The sequence below is a fragment of the Pteropus alecto genome, unplaced genomic scaffold (assembly GCF_000325575.1).
Source record: "Pteropus alecto unplaced genomic scaffold, ASM32557v1 scaffold196, whole genome shotgun sequence".
In the NCBI taxonomy this organism is placed as follows: Eukaryota; Metazoa; Chordata; class Mammalia; order Chiroptera; family Pteropodidae; genus Pteropus; species Pteropus alecto.
This window is the reverse complement of record NW_006439717.1, coordinates 4,423,509-4,441,207: the sequence shown is the minus strand read 5'-3', so window position 1 is coordinate 4,441,207 and position 17,699 is coordinate 4,423,509. Positions and strand designations below refer to the sequence as shown.

General features: G+C 32.6%; 1 protein-coding gene across 4 annotated transcripts in view; it reads right to left on the bottom strand.

Moving 5' to 3' along the window:
- Positions 1–419: 419 nt before the first annotated feature.
- The window catches only part of NELL2 (neural EGFL like 2), a 300,528-nt gene continuing 283,248 nt past the window's right edge, over positions 420–17,699 (bottom strand). For 3 of the 4 annotated variants that reach the window (XM_006916875.1, XM_006916874.1, XM_006916876.1), the window contains 4 exons: positions 14,455–14,648; positions 13,098–13,274; positions 11,335–11,559; positions 420–1,145 (listed from right to left, as the gene is read on the bottom strand). In XM_006916875.1, coding sequence (XP_006916937.1) covers positions 1,095–1,145; positions 11,335–11,559; positions 13,098–13,274; positions 14,455–14,648 — 647 coding nt within the window. In that variant the 3' untranslated portion in view covers positions 420–1,094. The remainder of the gene's footprint in view (positions 1,146–11,334; positions 11,560–13,097; positions 13,275–14,454; positions 14,649–17,699) is intronic. The other variant, XM_015593155.1, reaches the window with a different exon arrangement.

Genomic DNA, 17,699 nt, shown 5'->3' with positions numbered 1-17,699 from the left:
GTAGTTGAACAGAGAGAGCCACCTGTCAGGAGATGTAGCCTTTAGTAAGGAGACACTAACCATGGTAGTGACCTAGCAGGAAGGGATTCTGCAGAATAAATACTCAAACTTTACCTCCTTCTGATATCTGGCCAGTGGTCTCCACTGGTCAAACCAAACCAGAATCCAGAGGCAAAAGAATTCATTAATAAGGTCTATATAGGTCAGCCCGTCCGGGATACAGAGCAGGGCAGAAAAGGTGATGGAGAGGCAGGACGAAGGTATGCATCACACCCCTCTCTTAGACATATAATTTAGTGAAAATCACCTTTCAATTTGAAAACAGCATGATGGCAGTTTTACATCAGCAGAACTAGAAAGCAATTTGTGTGTTAAAGCATCTGTGGAAAAAGGGAACACATTAAATAAGACACTTGAACTTATAAGGTAAGAGAAATATTTATTTAATTTTGCACAAGAACGAGCTTATACTGAACAAATTCAACCAAATAATATTAAGTGCAGTAAAACAAGGAAATAGGAATGACTTTTCCTGTTAGAAAATATTAAGTAACCATGCCTGTGCATTATTTTTATCATTACAATAACTTGTGTCAGATTTCTTTTCAGAGTGTATACTGTACATAACACGTTATAGCTTCTTTGCTTTGCTTCTGAAAATATAATTCATTCACTGCCTTACATTTTATTTTTTTGCAGTGAGGAATCTAACTGATTTGTGAAGATTCTGATCTAGAGAAAAATTTTCTGCACCAGTGAAGCTAGAGGCTTTCAAAGGTCTGATGGGTTCAGGCTTTATATCTGGGGTCATGATGTCATGGTGTGTATTCCACATCTATTCTTCTACACGGTGATGTCAGACACAGTAGAGGCAGAATTCTAGTCTAGTTTTGCCCCAAGAATTTTCCTTCTGTGGTTTTCTCAAGCTCCACAAATTTCATAATTGAAAGTTCACTCAGCTATTAACAAAGTTGCACTTAGCTGCCTACAAATCATCCGCTTTAAGTTTTAACTTTTTATTTTTATTTTTATTTTTTGGTCTTTTTAATGAAAGAACATTCTTTAAACAGAAATCTCTCACGAAACAGTTAACTTCACAGTTCCTGAAGGCACTGTGGATCCACTGAGCAACAGATGTGGCCATTCTAGAAAGAAAAGGCGAAAAAAAGCATGGCATAAATTTTTAAGACATTAGTAAATTCTCACACTTATTGATTGATACACACACACATAACTGGATGGTTTATTTGTTATTTCTGCATCCCTGGAAGTTCAATGGCCCAATCACTTTTCATGTCTTTACCACTGCAGAACTAATTATATCCACTTATTTGTGGCAAATTACAGGCTAGCTTTATTTACCCTCGACATCCTCTTAGATTACATTTGTTCTTTTATTTATCCACAAAATATGTATTGATTTTATTGAGCCCTAGATATATTGATGAATAAAGCAGATGTGGTCACTACCCTGAAAGGGCAGGGCCTACAGTTTTGTTAGGGGGAGAAAACTTACAAGCATCAAGCAAACATACAATTGAAAATTGTGAAAAGTGCTAGAAAGGAAATAAATGAGGTGGTGTCATGAAAATGACAAAAGACGGGCTACTTAGATTTGGTGGTGAGAGGAAATTTCTTTGCAGAAGTGATATTTAAACCAAGACTTCAGACAGATGTATGAAAAGGTAGGCCAAAAGCACAGGGAATAGAATGAATAAAGGCTTTGAAGTAAAATATGTTCTGTGTAGTTAAAAAACTGAAAAGGTCTGGATAAGAATTTTAAATTGGTGAAGAAAACAGGGTAGAAATGAAGTAGGAGAAAGAAATAGGCAGGGAAAGGCCAGATATGCATAACAGTTTTTATAACCAAGTACCAAAATAATACAGTGTATTACAAAAAGAAAAAAAAATCATGTCTTATTCTTTTGATTTCTTGCACTTATTTTCTTCAACTATCTAACAAGTAATAATGATAATTAATATTGTTACTATGATAGCAAGATGATAATATCCTTCTATTTGTTGAGTACATACTCTGTCAGACATTTTGTCAGGCACTTTAAATACATTATGTAATTTCAACCCCACAGCATTCCCAATAGGTTCACTATTAATAGTCACACTTTTTAGATCCAGAAACTGAAGATTAGAAGGCTTAAATATCATCTCCAAAGTCACACAGCTAATAAATGGTACATCTGGAATTAAAATTCAGGTTAGTCTGACTGTGAAACTCATCCTTTATTTGATGCTTTCTCTCAGATAGTTGACTTTAGATCATTGAAAATGTATTATGCTTTAAAATGTTGAAATCAAAAGTGTCTGTTCCTATCAGATAAAACTTAAGAAATAAAAGATTTTGATACTTTAGGTTTTGTTGAAGCATACCAAATGAGGAAAAATCCAGTCTATATCCAAAAAAGAATATTATCCATTTAACCTAATCCTCTTCCTTTATAAACTGTTATTAAGGAGAGTTATTATTCTGACAGCAAGAGAGTCTCAACCATGTCTTGGATTTCTAGTGGCATTTTAAAGCTTTGTCATCATGCTCAGATGACACAACCTGGTTACATGATCTTTCCCAATCCATTGACCCAATAAAATGAGGGGTGTTCCTGAGTATCAGTTCCTTAAATTGTATGACTTTTGAGCACAAAGAGATTTAAGGAATTTATGAGGCCTTTTTGTCATTGAGTATGTGAAACTAGCGTTAGAACCCATGGGGGAGAAATCATTAGTATGGTTCTCATGAGCATGTTTTAGAAAGGAAGTGTATATTTTCCAAAATCTTCCAGGAATTTTTTTTTAATTCCATAACAATATGTTCTGCTACAACAAGATAAATGCTCTACAGACTTTATCATCGGAACCTCCTCAATGAGAGAAACATAGTTCATACATGAAAGATATTAAAGATACTAATAAAATATCCTACTGGGGTTTTGGTTTCAATAATGACAGTTGCTTGTGTAAAACTAATCCTCCTCCAGATAACTATAAAGTCTGGACAAAACATATAAATAACTATTTGAACATAACAGTTTTTATAACCAAGTACCAAAATAATACAGTGTATTACAAAAAGAAAAAAAAAATCATGTCTTATTCTTTTGATTTCTTGCACTTATTTTCTTCAACTAGCTAACAAGTAATAATGATAATTAATATTGTTACTATGATAGCAAGATGATAATATCCTTCTATTTGTTGAGTACATACTCTGTCAGACATTTTGTCAGGCACTTTAAATACATTATGTAATTTCAACCCCACAGCATTCCCAATAGGTTCACTATTAATAGTCACACTTTTTAGATCCAGAAACTGAAGATTAGAAGGCTTAAATATCATCTCCAAAGTCACACAGCTAATAAATGGTACATCTGGAATTAAAATTCAGGTTAGTCTGACTGTGAAACTCATCCTTTATTTGATGCTTTCTCTCAGATAGTTGACTTTAGATCATTGAAAATGTATTATGCTTTAAAATGTTGAAATCAAAAGTGTCTGTTCCTATCAGATAAAACTTAAGAAATAAAAGATTTTGATACTTTAGGTTTTGTTGAAGCATACCAAATGAGGAAAAATCCAGTCTATATCCAAAAAAGAATATTATCCATTTAACCTAATCCTCTTCCTTTATAAACTGTTATTAAGGAGAGTTATTATTCTGACAGCAAGAGAGTCTCAACCATGTCTTGGATTTCTAGTGGCATTTTAAAGCTTTGTCATCATGCTCAGATGACACAACCTGGTTACATGATCTTTCCCAATCCATTGACCCAATAAAATGAGGGGTGTTCCTGAGTATCAGTTCCTTAAATTGTATGACTTTTGAGCACAAAGAGATTTAAGGAATTTATGAGGCCTTTTTGTCATTGAGTATGTGAAACTAGCGTTAGAACCCATGGGGGAGAAATCATTAGTATGGTTCTCATGAGCATGTTTTAGAAAGGAAGTGTATATTTTCCAAAATCTTCCAGGAATTTTTTTTTAATTCCATAACAATATGTTCTGCTACAACAAGATAAATGCTCTACAGACTTTATCATCGGAACCTCCTCAATGAGAGAAACATAGTTCATACATGAAAGATATTAAAGATACTAATAAAATATCCTACTGGGGTTTTGGTTTCAATAATGACAGTTGCTTGTGTAAAACTAATCCTCCTCCAGATAACTATAAAGTCTGGACAAAACATATAAATAACTATTTGAAGCAATGGCAAGTGACTAGAAGGAGGCAGACACTGGAGGGGTTTCAATATTTGAAAGAAGGGAAGCGTACTGTGTGACATTCATTTTTACTTGGCATTTCCCGTTAGGGAACTCCCTAGACTGTGCAGCTTAGGATAACTATAACTCAAGCAGAAAGCCATAATCGGATAGGCCCTAGAAGTCAAAGAACACCTTTTAGGGCTATTAGAGTAGCTGGAAATTCAGGAGGAAATATCCAGAAATGAGGAAGTGACAACATATAAACTTCCCTCAATTCTTTGGCTGGCTTTTGAATTGCAGAGAAGACTATAAATGGGCAGAGTCATAGCATAAGCATTGAAATATCTGAGCAGAAATTTCAGGTGTTGCAGTATGTAGCAGTGTTTAAAATCTGTGCCCTGCCAAGTTAGAAAGGATTGATAAACAATTCAGGTGTTATATAGGAAGCCCCAAAGGACTATGATTGAGAGTAAAATAATATCTCAAGATTAAGAGATTCACCCTAGAAAAAGGGTAAATCTGTTACAGACCTACCCAACCAGTGTGAAGCCAAGTTTCCTTGAATGCAAGAGGATTGGACAGTAGCTTGCAACTTGCTAGAACAAAAAATAGTCTTCAGAGGAAACAAACAGAAGATAGGTTCAATATCATATATCATCTACGATATCCAATAAGCCATAACAATTATTAGACATGTGAAGAAAAACAGGAAAAGTTGACTCTCAATCAAGAAAAAAAGTAGTGAATAGAAATGACTCAAAGATAATCCAAATGGCGTTATTGGTGGACGGAGACTGGAAAGTGTCTATTATAAATATGTTTGAAGATGTAAATAGAAATTGTTATAATAAAAAAATGATGGTAAATCTCTACAGAGAAATGAAACTATAAATAGAATTAAATGAAAATTTTGGAACTGAAAAGTGAAATATCGAAAAGGAAAAATTCACTGGATGGGTTTAACATGACAAAAGCAACAGTCAGTAAATTTGAAGACAAAACAATAAAAATTATCCAATCCTTAAAGCAAAGAGAAAAATATTGAAATAAAAAGAGCCTCAGTGACGTTCAGGATAATATTGAACCATATAACATATGTATAATTGGAGTACCAGAAGACTAGGAGGGAGAAAAATGTGGCAGACAAAATATTTGAAGAAACAATGGCCAGATTTTTCTCAAATTTGGAGAAAGATCATAAATTTAGACATTGAAAAAACACAGAAAACAACAAAGAAAATAAAGACAAAAAATATCATGTTTAAATGCGTCAGTAAAATTTTTAAAATCCAAAGACAGAGAATTGTGAAAGGAGACAAAGGGGAAAAAAAAGACATATTGCATACAGGATAATAAAAATGCAAATGATAGCTGAATCCTCATCAAAAAAAGGGACACCAGAAAACAATAGAGCATCACCTAAATTTCTGGGAACAAATATGTCAATCTTGAATTCTAAATTTAGTAAAAATACCCTTTAAAAATAAAGACATTTTTTGATATATGTAAGTTGAGAGAATTTGTTGTTAGTAGATCTGTAATATGGAAAATGCTAAAGAAAGTTATTTAAGCTAAAAGGAAATGATATCAGATGGAGATTTATATATGTGAGAAGAAATTAGAAATTGCATCAGAAATGGTAAATACATGGGTAAATATAAAATATAGTATTTTTTCTTCCTTCAATTTCCTTAAAAAATATTTGACCGTTTAAAGCAAAAATAAAAAAATGGAATTTTAATGTACATAATTATAAGCCTTATTATAAGGGTGATGAAATTATATGATTCCAAAGTTCTTACATTTTATATGAAGTAGTATAATATTAAATCTTTAAATTATAAAGATTTACAATACAGTAAAAATTATATTGTAATAATATATATGTTGCATAAAAAATATTTGACCGTTTAAAGCAAAAATAAAAAAATGGAATTTTAATGTACATAATTATAAGCCTTATTATAAGGGTGATGAAATTATATGATTCCAAAGTTCTTACATTTTATATGAAGTAGTATAATATTAAATCTTTAAATTATAAAGATTTACAATACAGTAAAAATTATATTGTAATAATATATATGTTGCAATCTCTAGGCCATCAACTAAAATAATAATATAAAGATTTATAGTTAAAAATCCAAAAGAATGATTGAAATAGAATAATATAAAAATGTAAATAACAAAAAGAAGGGAGGAATGAGTGAATAGGAACATAAAAAATAGATGAGACAAATAACAAACAAATGGCAAAATGGTAGCCCTAAATCTGTCAATGTCAAAAACTTACATTAAATGTAAATAGACTAAACACTTCAATCAAAAGAATGAGATTGTCACACTGGATAAAAACATAAAAACTAATTATATACATCACCTATAAAAAATGCACTTAAATATAGAAAGGTTGAAAGTACATGGATCAAAACAAAACATTGTGTGGCTAAACACAAACAAAATTGACTTCAAGTCTAGAAGTCCTGATAGAGATAAGAAGTCCTGCTAGGTGATAAAATGGTCAAATCACGAGAAGACATAAAAGAATACAACTGTGTGATTCTATTTATGTGAACTTTTAAAATAGGCAAAATAAATCTATTATAATGAAATCACATTGAGGTTTCCTATGGGAAGCAGGTATTACCTGGAAGAGGACACAAAGGTACTTAACTAGAGTGTTAGAAATATTCTATATTTTGACATATCAAACTTATCAAATTATACACGTAATAATTGTGCATGTCACAGTAATAAATATTACCTTGATAAAACTAAAATAAAAGGCAATCCACTAAAATTTAGTCAGGCTACTATGAATAGTAAACACCTACTGTCATAACTAATTATAAAAACTATTTTTACATAGCAACTGTCAGTTCCCTTAACATCCTGTTATTTCTCACTCACTATATTTATTACTAAAGAGGTCACTGTTACTTTTTTCATGCTAAACTCTAAAAATCAAGACTAATTCTCAGTAATATTTTATATATAATATATAATGTATAATACATTTAAATATTTATATCTAACATATTTATTATTTAAGATATATATTATTAATATATTAATCCATCTATTTTTAGAAGATACAGATTATAAATATATGTATATATAATGTGCACATATAACATGCATATATAAATAACCTACATCTAAATAATAAATATAGATTTTAAAGTCCCACAATTATCAATATTTTAGTATATCTTCATAGAATTCATTTTTATATTCCTTTATTTTCAATCCTTTTGCAATCAAAGTGCACATATAATCATACATATTTCATCTTAATTTTTATTGTAAACATTGTTAGTACTACAATGGCTGAATAATATAATCATGTAATATTATAATTATATAGAATTGTATAGAATATATAATTAAAATATAACATGATATTTTGCATCACAGAATTACTACAATTTATTTCACTATTTTTCTATTGTTGGACATTTTGGTTTCTTCCTTGATTCTGCATGACAAATGATGTTGAGATGAATATTGTCATGCATATAGCTTTTTGCATATTTTAGATTATTTCTTTAGGATGGAGTCACAAAACTGAAATTAATAGGACAAAAGATATTTATGTGGGAACAAAGAGCTGGCAAGGAGGGGTATGTGTGAGCTATTGACATGTATTTTTCAATGTCCCTAACAGTGCACAAGAATTACAATTTCAGTATATCTCTGTCAGCATTGGGAATTATGACGAAAAATTTTTTTACTGTAGTATGTGAAAATAATTATTCACATGTTAATTTATATTTAAGTATCAACTAAAAGTTGAAAGATTTCCTTTTTTAATAGCTGCATGTTTTTTAGTGAATTGTTTATTCATTCATTGCTGCTTTGTATATGGGGAAATAAGCATTTTTCTTATTAATTTTTATGTTTTTTAATCTAATAAAGAAATCATATTCTGAAAATAGTTTTCCAGTCTCCAGTTCTGACTTCCTACTTTTGTTTCTAATTTTGCTTTTCTATGGAATATCTAAATTTTCTTTGAGGTATATTTTATCACTTCCAAGTTAGAAAAGGAATCTCTCTTCTAGAATTTTGATAAATATTTGATTACATTTTGTTTGTTTTGATTTATTTTTAATATTTAATATTTTTTCCATGTGAAATTTATTGATATGTAACAGCATATAAATTACTTCCCTCAAATGCTGTCCAGTCATTTGAATATTTATAGAATATTCTTTTTTTCCTCTATCAATTCACAAAGCTCTCTTGATTGTCTATTAAAGTCTTCATTATAATGTCACTTTTTATAGAATACTTGTTTCCTCAGACAGATGTATTCTTACGTTAGTACAAAGGCCCGTTTCTGTTATATGAAGGCAACATTTAGGAAGTGAGTAGCTTCGACTTTATAAAACTCTAATTTTTCTATACTTCAATTACTTCAGTATTACATCTAGTCTTCCCAGGAGTTAAAAGAGGCCCCCTGTTTCCAATTTTCAGTGTTCTGCTCAGTGATTTCTTATTAAAGGAAATGACCCCCTAATCCCTCATCTCTCCTTATTTCTCAATTGGATACATCTATAGTTTGTTTGGGGCCCAAAGCATAATTGCCTGAAAACACCATGACCCCATCATAAAGGTGCATCATCTCAGATTTAGAAAAGACAACCTTAATAATTCATTTTTGACTCAGTTTAACTTTTGAGTGGAGGAAACATTTTTTTAACCTAAGCAAATGAAATCTGAAGACATCTTTATAAAGAAAAGGGAAATTTTTACTCTATTCCACCCAGCTAACCCCTAATTCCTCAGACTTCCTCTGCAATGTCATTTCCTTAGGAAGTAACTGGTTCACAGGTTGTACAGCCTCTTAGCACAGTGCTCCTTCCCTTCAGAGCACCCATCGCAGTTTGTAATGTTGTCTTTATCTGTTTCATGACTTAATTAATGTCTATTTACCCACTATCAACAATAACAGCCAATATTTATTGAGTGCTTACTTCGATTCCAAATATTGCATCCTTGTCCAATGAAAACTTCTGTGATGACAGAAATGTTTTTTATATGTGCTATCTAATATCATAGCCACTTTCCACATGAGGTTAGTGAGCAGTTGAAATGTGGCTAGTTGACTGAGAAATTTAATTTTACTTTTATTTAATTTTAATTAATTTAAATAGCCACATGTGGCTGCTGACTACCGTATTGGACAGCATAGCTCTAGACAATAAGGTGCTGGGCAATAATTTCTAGAAATGATTCTGTCTGTTTTTTGCTTTTCATTATACCCCTGGTACTAGCCCAATACCCCGTACAATTTGTACTGATGGACTAAAGAGAATAACCCAGAGAGGGGTAGGGTGGGGAGATAAATAAAAACAATGAACTGAAAGCACCTAATTATGAAGAATGCTCACCTCCAAATTTATGTTCTGCATAAATTTTATTTAAAAAATAACATAAAATAAACAATAAAAGTGAATATTTGTAATAAATTCTGTAAAACTGAGCATATCCTAACAACTCATATTTAATAAGAGAAAAGGAAACCAGCATCAAATGGTAATTTCTGAGAATCAGCACTTATCTGACAAAAAAAAAAAAATGAATTTAACGCCAAACTACACTTTCTGGAATACATTCTTACCTTGAGCCAAAAAATCCTAATAGTTGTTTATAAGGCAGTGACTGACAAGCTCATTCATGCTCTTTACCCCAGAAAATACTCTGATGTTTTTCTGCCTATTACTGCATGCACTTTTCTTATTGAAAATATCTGTCTGTGCCATATTCAGTGTGCTTTTCATACCATTACCTGGTATATATTTGTGTTGTCATTGCTCAGAACAATAATCTAACAGTTAGATTAAGAGCGCAAGGGGACTCAACTCTATTTGATAATTAAATGTCAGAAAGTATTTTCCTGCTGCTCATTTATGCAGAAGTTTCTAGATACGAACTGTTAACTGCATTCATATTAAATGTATATCAAAACAACAGTGCATATACATTATTAGTAACTTTTAATTGTAGTAGTAACTTTCAAATTTGCTAATGCACTTACAGAAACCAGCATTGAATGTTCACTCAAAAACCTTTGCTTGACTGAAAACTGCATTGATTGAAAGAGCTAGAAATTTTAGTTTGAAATAGATAATAGCATCAAAGCTTAAAGCATTTTATATTACTTTGTCCTGTTACATTGAGCCAGTCTAGTAGAAATTTGTACTAAGTGAATCTGAATTAGATTGCTCTACTGAAAAGTGTTTTTAAATGAAAATGCTCACTTAAAAAGACAGAACTGTGCTATGCTGGAAAAAATCTAATATCTTTGCTTTCTTGTTGTTGTTAAGCTCTACAGATTTTTTACTTAGTTTTAGTGTTGGTTGCAAAATTATAACTGAACAACAATGACCTCTAAATCACATCTTTGTAGAAACAATAATCAAAGTAGAATGCTTTCAACTTTGTCACTATCTATGAATTCAATATACTCTGACTACATTATTTGTATATTTGTTCTTATTGAGGCATAGTGCTCTATTTTCCTATGGTAATAAGAAGAAAAATCTTTATAATAATTTTTGTCCAACTGTAGGAATGAAATATGGTGAATAACAGGTCTTAAAATTTTCAACTCAATGTAACTGACCACAAGAAACCAAGAAATAAGCCTATTTTTTTGCCTTATTGATTTTCATTTTGGAAAATATATCTACTTTGTCAATATATCTTACAGATCTCGTAAAAGGACCAGATAAAAATCAATAAACAATATTGTCTTCAATTATGAAAGAAGAAACAGAAAATTTGGTGTTGTCGGTTTTTTAAAGATGTGTACAGTTAGATACTTTAGGGCAGTTTAAGTAGGTTGTTTCTGTTTTGGTGACAGAAATAACTGATCATTCCGGTTTCCGACCATGTACCTCTTTCTCCTTGCATGTGTGTGGGAGGATTCACATGACACTCAGCATAAGTGCTAACGAACAGTAGTATTTACTTCTCCCACCTCTCTTTGAACAATAAATAGGAAAAAAAAAAAATGCTTCCCATTGGCCAGGTTAAGCGCATTAATATCTATGAGCTCTCGGTGCAGCTGGCCAAGTGCTCCCTACCTGAATTTAATGGGTTTTACCTTGCACTGGCAGAGAGTACACTCGGTGCCATGTTTGATCCAAGAGGAGCCAGTGAAGCGAACCACATTCATCTCATCCAGGCAAGTTTTGGTGATGTCATTGCGGATGGTGTCGGCCTGGCAAGGGTCGGTGACACATCGTGGGCAGCACTCATTCTCTGGGAGCACACTGAATTCACACTCCACCTCTGGGCAAGGCAGGGGCCAACAGTCAACTTCCCCTTGCTGTAAGGAAAGCAGATGTGCAAAGGCAGAGGGAGAGGAAGGAAGAGTGTGGAGGGAGGAGAAGAGGGAGGGAGCACGCTGTTTACTGCACACTCAATTTATCATACTCAGACCTTCAAAGCCATGAAACTTGCAGAGTATCTACGAAAGTCCAATCTGAGTGATGAGGTCTATACTGCAGCTGGATTTTAAAACGCTCTTCAACAATTAAACAAGAACAACGATAAGACAAAAGCAAAAACCATTCTCTTAAAACAATCAAATTTGCATGCCCCTATTTTTCCCATGAAAAAGGAGAATTATTTACTATGGAAGGGGTTTTTATTTAACTTGCTGCCTGTGAGATTCCTTTTTTAAAATAGTTCTCTTGATTTTTTTCCACCTAACTTCTCACTGATTTCCTTCTGCATAAAAGAAAGTTTTGTCTATTTATGAGAAAATAAACTGAAATGTGAAGGGAATTTGACAGTTTTTGTTTGTTTGTTTATATGTTTCTCAGCACAGGGACTTTGAAAAAAAAAAAAAGAACAAAATTAGGAACTGATTTCAGCCTTTTTATTCCACGTGGGAAAATTGTATGATTGGATCTTTGTAAATGTAGTTCCCACCTGTTTTCTGTTTTCTTCATAATTCTGAATCTCATGGTTTTGTAGATGAAAGCAGCCTTCAGGCACAGAAACTGACCTTGCTCTTTCAATTGATTTTTGGGTTGAAAGTATGAAAAGGGAGCAACAAAAAAGCACTGCCTTAAAAATATCCTCATACAAATAAAAATAAAACTAGCCATAACTTTAAAAGTAGCATCTGTGAAACTTTCTTCTATAAAGACACACAGGCCAATTTTCCTTTTCATTTATCCCACTAGACAGAAACAAGAAATTTGGTCAAATGAAAAAAAGACTGGTGTTTTCTTTATCAAGTTTACATTTTCTTTTTTACCTACTGTTTCCAGTAGAAGTTTTATAAATATATATACACATTGAATTCTAACACTCCAGATAAGTATTCATCACATGTGCATATTATGTGTAAAACAGGGTGCTCACCAGAACTACATCTACAGTAATGGTCTTTAGGAGAAAAAAAGTGTTGTTGTTGTTGTTCTTTAAGTCTGAGCATGTCTGATAGAAATGGATTTAAAAAGTTCTATTTGGAAAAAAATTATATTTTTCATAAATGCCATTGTTCTATTCATAACAAACATTTAGTGAGTGCTTGTATATGCCATTAGGTATCTGTTCTAGATGCTGGAGTCTAAGTAAGCCTACACTGAATGAGACTGAGGAAACTGAGTCTTTTCTTCTTTTGAGCTCTGGAGATACTCCTGAAAGACATACACAACATGGTGTACCACGTCTACCCAGAATATTCCTTCTCAGGTCCTGACTGTATAACCATCATTTTGTCATTTTAACCAGGCTCACTTTTTGTAAACGCCAACACTATCTATGGCCAGGTACTGCGTACTGGTGGGTGGGGGAGGGCAAGGTTGCTTTCTGAATCTAAACTCTTCCTGCACTTCATGTAGTTAAACTTACCAAGCAGCGGCACTGTTGGCAATTCTGGACCCATGTGTCACCACTGTTGTATAAGGTTTCCCCATTTTGATGGAGGCACTGACTACTAAGCCTTGGGTCACATTCAGGGCAGCAAAAAAGATCAACCGTGGGATTTTCACAGTCACAGACCATCCGTCGACACATTACAAATCCATTCTATAAGAGACGGAAGAAAAAGCAGTTAGCAAAAGCCTCCATTTCTCAATATACTAGCATATGTATGTGTGTAGACATATATACATATATGTACATATATACAAATACATATTATATATATCCTACATATATATAATATATATAAAAGCTCAGATGTTGATTTGAAGTTGAGATAATTCACACTGTTTACCCAATATAATTGATTTTCTTTAAAGTTCTATTTTGTAGCCAACACACAGAAATTACCCAAGCTGGAAAATTTCCAATTTCCTTTCCACACACTACTCGACCAAAACAAAATTTTCCAGAAATGGCCACTATAAAATGATTAGCACTACATGGTCCTTATGTGCACATAAATGTGTATATAAATATACATGTACTTGTTTATTAGTATAGTAATTTGAATGCTAACTAAATTTTGTTTTGTGTGAGGGCATATATTTGGTAGCTAGTCAAAAAGTCTTACTTACATATTGTTAAGTTTATGAAATATTTCAGACCTTATGTTTTTATACAAACTGTTATAATTTCTTCCATAATAATTGAGTCCTTGGTACACAGTATAATTCATTTAACTGTAATTTAAGTCTCTATTATCAACTATGTACATGCAACAGAACATTGTTCTAAAATTAAAATAGAGCCCAAAATAGATATATTTAAGTCCTAGGCCGTAGCATGTCCATTCTGCCTTCATTTATGCATTCATTCAAAGGTGATATTGTGACTACGGAAACAACAGCATAGTTAGCAACAAAAATTTTATCAACAAAATTTATACACATCGCATTATTTTCATATACTAGAATATTATTAAACAACAAAAAGGAATGGGTTACTGGTGTATGTCATGAATATAAATGAATGTCAAAAACATAATGTTGAGAGAAAGAAGCCAAACACAAAAGAGTAAGTACTATATGATTCCATTTATATGAGTCCCTAGAAAATACAGTTCTAATCTATAGTGACTGGAAATGGTATTTGCTTGGGGCTGGGGATATGGGACTAAGAAAGGACAGAGGCAACATTTTAGTAGATGAAGTGTTCTGTTAAATTAATTCTGATGGTAGTTAAATGTATATATGCATTTTTCTAAGTTCATTAAGCTGTACACTTGAAATATATATAAATTACACTTCAATAAAAATGATTAAAATTTTATATTTATACCAACCTGACATGAGCACACAGAGCACCGATCATTTTCCAACACCCAAATCTGACCATTGTGCTTAATTTTTCCATCATGGATGCAGTCCCCTGTGCAATTCTTTCCATGAGGACATCGGCAATCATATCCACCATCCAAGTTAAAGCAAATGGTATCGTTGGCACAGCTGTGCCTGCCGGTGCCACACTCATCAATATCTACGGCCAAGAAAAGGCAGCAGGCAGTGTGCTTAGAATATGCTCGGTTTCAAACAACTGCAATCAGCCGAGTTGTCTCCTGACATAAAGCATTCAGCTGTAAATTAATTTTCATCTTACTGGCATGCATTTTCCATTAAATTCTGATGAAAGCAATGTTAATCATCTATGGATTTCACAGGAAAATATTATCATGCTTGATTTCAAACACCAAATAACCTTGGTTAGATTTTTAACTTTTATACCTCTGTAAATACCATTAGGCTTTATGTAACTCTTATATATTTTGAAAGTTAAGAATAAGGCTCACTTTATCAAACAAAAACAGTTTGGCTGTGGGAATTTCTAAAAGTGCCTGTGATTTTTTTTTATTGGAGAAATCATTCTCAATGTTAAAATGGTACTTACAGAAAATCCTTTCTTTGTGGAAGATAAGATGTCACAGGAACCCTGAGGCATTTTATTCAATTTCAAGCCCTATTCTCACAGCCATGTCACCCACACATAAGCTCTTTTCAATGGTCTGTTGGGGTGTTCTTCCCTTACAGTCCGGGCATTTTCACACTGTCTTTACACCCTGCTTCTCACCAATGGGAGGGCAAGGCACCATCAGCAATTACCATGTCACTCACAAAGAATCCACCACTTCTTAACTTTTCCATTTCACATTATCATTTCATCTCCTGCCTGACTCAATTGGCAACTGCCCATTCTTCACCTGACCTCACCTATTCCATGGCAATCACAGCCTGAAGCATTTTCATACAGATGAAAAGCAAACATCTTGACCCACAGATCAGGTCCATAGGAGGAGACATGATTCATTTTATTTATCCCCATAATTTAAAGGTCACAAGCCAAAATACATTTCAGGGATATTGTATGAGTGGCAGTAAGCAGTTATTTCCTATTTCATCTGTTTCTTCTGAGTAAAGGTCAAGAAAGAAATTAAATCGCAGCAGAAAAAGTGGGTTAGAGAGAAGATAGAACATATAGCTTTTAACTAGGTGAAATGTAGACTGATTTTACTTCAAAATTTTTATAATAGAGTTTAGTAAATATAGATAGAGTTTAGTAAATATGTTTCTTTTGTTTCTGATTTCGACAAAATTGGAGACATGGATGAGTTGAAATTATATTTTAGCCATATTTAAATTCTTAAATACTTAAGTTCTGTCATATATACATTCCCGAAAATAAGTCACACAGTATATTTCTATTTACCTTGATTTTTTAATTAGTTCTCATCTCAACAAAACCAATGAATTAAGACAATGGCCAATTTTTTTTATTATAATTACAATGAACTATATTAGCTTAATTTGCCAAGGATAATAATGCTTATAATTATAGACTATGATCAAAAGGAGAACTGTTAGCCAGTATGAAGATACTTTAAAAATATTTTTAAAGGTATATTGGTTAATATATATATTAACCAATATATATATTTTTCAGATCAGAGAAAATTTTCTCTTGGTGATGGAAATGAAGATTTTAAAGTAGCTTTACGTTTAATTTATTCAGTATAATATGGTATATTTGATGAGTGGATCTTTGCCTCCCATTAAATATTCTTATAATTAGGAATTATTATAAGCAGAAAAAACATTAACCGTAGTTTTTTGGTCTCTCTGACCACAAACTCTACCAATACATCCTACTACATAGCCCTTTAATCATACATAAGAAGAGAAGATGTCCAGGCACAAAAAGAATGTGTGTTCATAAATAAAGTACACCTACAATAAAGAAATAGAGTAAAAAGTAGCTCACTACAATGATTGATGTGTATTTGTCATATATGGAGAAACATGTAGGTAACTTGATCTAGCAGCAGCAGTTGACACAGTTTATTCACTCTCCCTGATAAATTTTCTTTATTTGCATCCTATCAACATGCTCCTTTGGTAGCTCTCTTGGGATCTTTCTTCTGACCACATACACACTCTCTAGGTGTGGCAACTAAACTATGAATAAGATTTAGCCAAGCAAAGAGGTGGTAAAGAGCAGTTTACTCAGAAGCAAGAGTGTGCTTGAAGGCACAACATTTAAAGCCATCAAGATGTTTTGAAGGAACAGAAATGTTGGTATGACTTGAATGTCCAGAATAGAGTAGATAAACATGCAGCTAAATAGATACTCAGGGCCCAAGTAAAGGTCGTGTTAAGAAGTTTGAACTTCATCGTTAAGAAAGTATAACGTCATTTTAGGGAATTGCAAAAAAAAATAATCATAATCAGATATTCACTTTGGAAAGATTCCTTTGACCTCATCTTGGTAAAGAGATTTGAGTAGATTTGAACTTGAAGCCAGAAGATCAATCAATAGGCTATTTCAGTAGTCCAGGCAAGAGATGGTCATATCATAAAAGCAAACACTTATATAGTACCTGGTATTACCAGATTTTAAGTACTTTCTTATAATGACTCATTTAATCCTCCTAATAGCTGTGGAAGGTACAATTATTATCCCCATTGTATAGATCAGGAAATTGAGGCATAGAAATGTAGCATAACATAACTTTCCCAAGAAGACACATCAGTTTTCAGATAGGAACCCAGGAAGTCGGGCTCCAAGTCTGTGCTCTTAAGCACATAGCTGTATTGAATGGTAGCAGTGGGGATGCATAGAAAGAAAAAACATAGATAGAATCTTCCAAGAAAGAAACAAGATAAAGCAATTTAGTGATTTGTTGGCTTCAAATATTAGGCAGAGGGAGGTGTCATGAATAATGGCTTGGAAAATTTGATTGATGATTATTTACAAGAAGAAGAGCAAGATTTTGCTGAGGTGTGGATGTGGGTGGCAGGGATGAGGAAGGACTTGAGATAGTTTAGTACACCAAATTACACTTTCCGTTGGGCTTCCAAGTAGAGCTGTCTAGAAAGTAACTGGATCTATGGGTCTGGAATTCAGAAAAAGGACTAGGTCAAAATATGAATTTGGCGAAGATATACTTTTATCATTCTCTTTCTCAAAAATACTCCTTCAGACTCAAGTTCAAACTTCTTAGAAAGGCATTTAAAGCTAGTTCCTTTTTACACTCTT